Source organism: Trachemys scripta, chromosome 16 (assembly GCF_013100865.1).
Source record: "Trachemys scripta elegans isolate TJP31775 chromosome 16, CAS_Tse_1.0, whole genome shotgun sequence".
Lineage (NCBI taxonomy): Eukaryota > Metazoa > Chordata > Testudines > Emydidae > Trachemys > Trachemys scripta.
In genome coordinates this window covers 16,929,331-16,935,728 of record NC_048313.1, presented here as the reverse complement: position 1 = coordinate 16,935,728, position 6,398 = coordinate 16,929,331, and the positions used below count along the sequence as shown (strand labels likewise).

Genomic DNA, 6,398 nt, shown 5'->3' with positions numbered 1-6,398 from the left:
GGGGTTCCCAGGGGGCAGATATACCCATCTCCTAGAACTGGAAGGGACTCTGAAAGGTCATCGAGTCCAGCCCCCTGCCTTCACTAGCAGGACCAAGTACTGATTTTTGCCCAAGGTCCCTAAGTGGCCCCCTCAAGGATTGAACTCGCAGCCCTGGGTTTAGCAGGCCAATGCTGAGCTAGAGGCGGACAGGTGGGCAGGGCAAGGGGGAGCAGGGGGGAGGGGAGGGCCACGTCGAGGTGGCCTTCAGGACAGCAGCTTCTTCCACTTAATCTTGCTCTGTTGGTCTCAACGATGTCTGGTGGCAGCAGACTTTTCACTTGATAAATACATAACCTGTGGAACTCCCTGCTGCTGGATGTTGCTTTGGCAAAGAGCTCAGCAAGATTCAAAGCGGAATAGCAGAAATATACTGAAGGGCGATTGCTGATGCTAAAATAAGAATCCCAGAAGGGATAAAAACACCTCATGCTGCCCAGTCTAGGAGGGAACAGGAGGAGACCTTCATGGGGGCAAATTACCCCTCCCTGCCTGCTGTGTGGCTCTCATGACTTCCTCTGAAGCCCTTGGTACTGAGCACTGTCAGAGACAGGATACTGGGCTTAAATGGGCCTTGGCTCTGATCCAGGGTGACGGACCCCGTACTTCACAGCTCCCCTGTGTGCTCCCCTCAGGTCATCGAGGCTGAGCAGCGATCCTCTAAACGCTGGGAGCTGACACCCGAGGGGAAGGAAATCGTCCAGGAGGGAAGCCACGAGGCGCGTGTCTTTGACAGCATCCCTGCCGAAGGGCTGCCCCAGAGCGAGCTGATGGTGAGGCTGACTTCCCATCCCTCATGCCTCACGTCTTCAGTGTCATCTTCTGCCAGAACTTCGCTGTTCTTCTACGTTCTGCAGCCTGGGAGTCAGGACTCCTGGGTTCTCTTCCTGGCTCTGGGAGGGGAGTGGGGCTAGTGACTGGAGCGGGTGGGGGCTGGGAAGCCTGGGTCTCATTATAAAATTGGGATGACACTGGCCTTCCCCATGAGGGTGGTTGTGATGTTTGACCAAGTGCCTGTAAGCAGCTCTGAGCCCTGGGATGGGGGGCAGAATTCCTGCTTGTCCCCCCTTTCTCTGGGGGTGTTTCTCTTCTGCTCCGCCTGGATCTGAAATCTCCCTTGTGTCTCATTGCAGAAACTGCCGAGTGGGAAAGTGGGGTTCAGCAAGGCCATGTCCAACAAGTGGTTGCGGCTGGACAAGAACGCGGACGGGGGCCCACGCATCTTCCGGGCTGTGAGTGTTTCGTCAGAAGGGAGATTTCCAAGCCAGGCCTACCTGGGCCCCGAATCCCCCTTTGAATCTCCCCTCTTGGGCCGAGCAGAGACCCTTTAGCTCTCGCAGGCTGGGCAGTTGGACCCCTGGGCTGAAAGGCACTACAGAAACGTACAAGGTTCTTCCACCCTCTGCCATTAGGAACGGCACGGTGCTGTCACAGCTCGAGCCGACTAAGTCACTGGCTTCCGCTGGGCCAGGCTGCCTTGGGCACCTGTGGAGGCTGCTTCCCTTGCCCTGCTGGGGATGGGGGATTGCTCTCACACCCAGCTGCGCGCCTCTGGGGGGTGCTCACTGCTGCCCTCCTGTCCCCCAGGTGGAGAGCGTGCGGGACTCGGTGCGGGAGAAGCTGCAGCTGGTGCAGCAGGGAGAGGCTGAGAGTCTGGAGGAGAAAGACAGGAACGAACTGAAGAAGCGGAAACTCCTGATGGAAGTGTGAGCTGAGCCCCCCCATCCCCTCCCCTGGCTTGGATCCCTCTGCTGCTGCAGCACGGTCGGGAGTCGAGGATTCTCCCCAGCAGTAATGTGGGGTGCTGGGGCTCCCCTGTGCTCAGGGAGTAGGCATGGGTCTGATTGTCCCTGTGGGGTGCACATTCCCCTCTCCCCACTAGAGGGCAGCAGCTGGTGGGTCTGTTTCCCACTGCATCTGGGCAGCGTCCCTAATCCAGTCACTCTCCAGGCCCCTGCTTCTGGTCTCTCCTGCAGTGGTGGGGAAGTTTGCCGTGTCTGACAGCCCCCCACTCCCCCCAGGCGGTGCTGCTTAGCCAGCCCCTTGCCTTTGCCAGCCTGACTGCTGGGCCCCCAGCCGGGACATCCAGTCCTGCCGAGGCCCGGCTGTGGCCTGGCTCGTGGATTGTAGCAGCCGGCGTGGGTGCAGCCCGCTCGGACACAGCGCCCAGCGAAGACAGAATGGGCCACGCTGGGATTTGTCGTCTAGAGGAGCTGGGCGGCCAGTAGAAGTCCCAAGGGCCCCATGTGGTTCGTTAGGCAAATGGGCTGCCTGGCTCTGCTGGGCTCTTCTCCCAGTACCAAGCGATGATCTTCGGTGCTAGGCTTCCCGCGGGGGTCACCTCTCCGCTTCCCTTCTTGGGTACAGGATCGTCAAGACCTACTGGATCCGGAAAGGCAGCGCCTTCAGCACCACGGTCACCAAGCAGGAGACGGACCTCACTCCGGAGATGCTCGCCAGGTGAGGCGCACGCTGCCTCCGTCCGAGCCTGCGGCCTTGCTCTCCGCGCTGCGCTGGGCACGTGGGGGAGCTGCCGCAGTGCACACGTAAACGTAGCTCTTTGGAATCTCTCTGCAAACGGCCAGGGCCGGCCCTCGCAGGGCTCTGTGGCTTCTGTGATGGCAGACGGGGGCGCCCCAATTGGGCTCGCACGCTGTTTAAAAGGCCATGAACGAGGCTGTAAGAACATGGGGAGCTGCGATACAGTTGCAGGAACTGTGGGGGGGGTTATGGCTGCCGCACATTTTAGTGGTGGCTGTGGCCCTGCGTGGCAGGTCACAAATCCACGTACCCAGGTTTGGCCCAGCCTCCCCTTCGGGCCAGATGTAAGTGGCGTTTTGTCTTGGCGTGTGGGGTCACAACGCCACTCAAAAAAACCCCACTTTTGTATGGTTTTGTATGGGGGGTGGAACATGGGGTTGATGGAACCGACCTCACCAAGACTGCAACGTTAACAAGCCACGACCACAACTTTTGAACTAAAATCTCTCGACTTCCTGACAGCCTTCGCCCTTCCCCAGTGTCTAGACACTAGGGTCGCTCCTGGGCGGGCGGGGAGCGTGGAGGTGAGGGGATGCTGAGCAGCTTGGAGTGCCAGTACTGCAGGGCCCATGGGGCGGGGGTCCCGATGGCTAGGCGGCCATGGGGTGTGGGGGGGTACAGAATGTGTGAGCATTTTCGCAGTGCCTCAGGCAGAGCTCATTTCCCCACTTGGTGAGGGGGGTGGAGGTGGGGGCTCCTGGCTCAGGAAGCAGGTGGAGTTGCTCTGTGCTTGCTGACTGGTCATGGCGGGGGTGGGAGTGTGAAACTGATGACACCCGGTTCAAATCCCCTGGCCCCCCCCTCCCGTCACTGGTAGATGTACAAAGCCCATGTGGGCTTTCAGACAAGCCTTGCCCACCCTGCATGGACGTTGGCTGTGGCCTGGGTCCTCTTGTCCCCACTGTTATGTGCTGGCTGGCTGCTGCCCTCCACCCCAGAGGTGGCTGCATTTCAGTGGCACCATGGACTATAGTTGGGTGGAAGGTGCTGTACAAGGCCTGTTACTCGCTCAGTCAGTTCCCCAGGGCTCGCCCCCTGTGACCTTTCCCCACCCTTCGTCCACAGCGGCTCATGGCGTGACCTGAAGTTCAAGGCGTACAACTTCGAGGCGCTGGGGATCATGCCCGAGAGCGGGCACCTCCACCCGCTGCTCAAGGTCCGCACCCAGTTCAGACAGATCTTCCTCGAGATGGGGTGAGTAGCCGCGTGTGCCCTTTCAGTCCCTACCCTGGCGGTTGGCATGGGGCATCTGCCTGGGGGGGCAGTGGTGCAGAATGCAGAGCATGTCCTGCAGTGGTGGTACCAGCCAGGGTCTGCACAGTTGCTGCCAGCCCTCTTCTTTGGGAGGGGCAGGGAGACAGAGGTGCCAATCAGTCCAGCCCGGGACTGTTCCCTTCAGCATGATCTCCAGTGTTGCGAGCCAGGACTCCTGGGTTCTCTCCATGGCTCAGGGAGGGGAGGGGGTGTAGGGGTTAGAGCGGGGGGGGGCAGGGAGTTAGGAGTCCTGGCTCAGCTGTTCCTTTCCTGGGTAGCTTTGGGCAAGTCAGTCCCTTCTCTGTGCCCAGTGGGGCTGCCCGGTGCCGTCCCCCAGGGGGTGGGTGCGTGTGGAAGCTGCTCTGGGCTCCTCTTGTGACGTCTCCTCTCACCATCCAGAGGCCTTGTGCCCCTGCCCATGTGGGGGGCAGTGCCCACACAGTACCAGGACTGCCCTGCGTGCTCGAGCGGGGGGTGCTCACTGGTCCCGTGTCTCGCTCAGCTTCACAGAAATGCCCACCAATAACTTCATCGAGAGCTCCTTCTGGAACTTCGACGCCCTCTTCCAGCCGCAGCAGCACCCGGCCCGCGACCAGCACGACACCTTCTTCCTGCAGGGTCAGTCAGCCGCCAGCCCCTGCTGCCGGCCGGCCTATCCGCCGCCCTCTAGGGGGCACCGCCTGCGCCCCAGGGTGGGGGAACGGCTCCTGTGCGAGCTTGCAGGGTCTCCACCAGTCCCTGCCTGGCCAGGGCTCCTCATCTCAGTGGCACTGGCAGAGGTGCTGTGGGGAGTGCACGGAGTCCCAACCCCGCCCCCCCGGGCTGGGGTGCAGTGAGTGGCCGGGCGCTCACCCAAATGGGGGGGGGGGTTCAGCATCTTTCACCCACATTAGCCCCACTTGCCACCTCTGCTGCCCCTTGGGCCCCCTCCCAGACCCTCTAGCATCCCCAGTTCCCTGGTGGCTCAGCCCCCTTTGCACCTCCTGGATTCCCCCAGATCCCGCCGAAGCCACGGACTTCCCCATGGACTATCTGAAGAGAGTGAAGAAGATCCACTCGCAAGGAGGCTACGGCTCCCAGGGGTGAGCGTCCCCCGCTGGCCGGCTGGGCTTGGAGCCCAGAGGAACAGGCTAATCTCGGGGTGGGGGTGGGAAATGGGACACAGGGCCTTTCCCACGTGGGGGCGCTAGCTGTGATCTGGCCCCAGGGCTGCAGGGACTGGCTGGCTCAGGGGGGTGGGGAATGGGGGCACGGGGCCTTTCCCTTCTAGAGGCCCTGGCTCCGAACCAGCCCCCGGGGTGGGGGGACTGGCTGGCTCAGAGTGGCGGGGATGGGGACATGAGGCCTTTCTTCTCTAGGGGACACTGGCTCTGACCAGCCCAGGCTGGGGGGGGCTGCCTGGCTGGAGGGGCAGGGAATGGGATTCGGGGCCTCTCCACTCTAGGTTGCTCCTGTGGTCTGGGGCAGCTCCCCTCCCGCATTGCTGCTTAGCCCTTTGGCGCCTGGATGCACAAACTCAGCTGGGAGCTCGCCTGCATTGGGGGACTGTAGAGCGGAGGGGGGGGGGTGTTCTGCCCTCCCCTTCCCCCAGCGATTTGCCCCCCGCAGCCTGGTGCCATGGGAGCTCTCCCTGCCCACGCCCAGCGTGTCCCGGTCTCGTCCCCCCCAGGTACAAATACGACTGGAAGCTGGAGGAGGCGCGGAAGAACATTCTGCGGACGCACACCACGGCCGTCAGCGCCCGCATGCTCTACCGGCTGGCCCAGCAGGTGGGAGGTGCCACGGCTCCCCCTCCCCCACTGTGCCCATGCTGTGCCGGGTCAATCCCCTGCTGCCCCCAGTGACTGGGGCTCAGGGGGCCGGGGGCTGGGATCCCGTGCCGTAGTGGGCAGGGGATGGGCTGGGGCTGACTGACACCTCTCTTTCCTGCTCTCCCTCCCCACCCCCCCAGGAGAAGTTCACCCCCGCCAAGTATTTCTCCATTGACCGGGTCTTCCGGAACGAGACGCTGGACGCCACCCACCTGGCCGAGTTCCACCAGATCGAGGGGGTGGTGGCCGACTACGGCCTGACGCTGGGGGACCTCATGGGCACCCTGAGGGAGTTCTTCACCAAACTGGGTACGTGCCCGTTGCCGGGGGGGCAGAGCTCCATGTGCGGACAGGTGGGAAAGCCGGCCTCCCTGTGGAGCTGGCAGCATGGGGGTCCCTGGTAGGGGGGCTGGTGCTGGCGTTTGGGGGGCACTCAGCGGTACCAGCTGCCAGTGAACGCCCTGGGCAAAGCCCAATCCAGGGCTGAGCGGCTGCCACCAGTAGGCACCAGAGGAGGGTCCTGGCAGGGGGCCAGGCAGGGTGGGGATGCAGTAGGGGACATGGGGTCTGGCAGACTAGGGGGTGGGTGCAGGATGAAGGCCCCGGCAGGCTGTGGGGTGGGTGCAGGATGGAGGGCCCAGCGAGGCCGTGGGGTGCAGGGAGGAGGGGGCCCGGCGAGGCTGTGGGGTGTGGGGTGCAGGGAGGAGGGGGTCCAGCGAGGCTGTGGGGTGGCTGCGGGGGGTCCAGCAAGGC

The 6,398-nt window shown here is 63.0% G+C and overlaps 1 protein-coding gene across 1 annotated transcript in view; it reads left to right on the top strand.

The window, feature by feature from the left end:
• Nucleotides 1–6,398, top strand: part of FARSA (phenylalanyl-tRNA synthetase subunit alpha) — a gene marked incomplete in the record, with an annotated part of 8,661 nt that overhangs the window by 195 nt on the left and 2,068 nt on the right. The window contains 9 exon segments of the mRNA XM_034793006.1: nt 675–812; nt 1,173–1,271; nt 1,627–1,745; nt 2,407–2,499; nt 3,646–3,774; nt 4,337–4,452; nt 4,832–4,916; nt 5,504–5,603; nt 5,786–5,954. Of these exon segments, the coding sequence (XP_034648897.1) occupies nt 675–812; nt 1,173–1,271; nt 1,627–1,745; nt 2,407–2,499; nt 3,646–3,774; nt 4,337–4,452; nt 4,832–4,916; nt 5,504–5,603; nt 5,786–5,954 (1,048 nt within the window).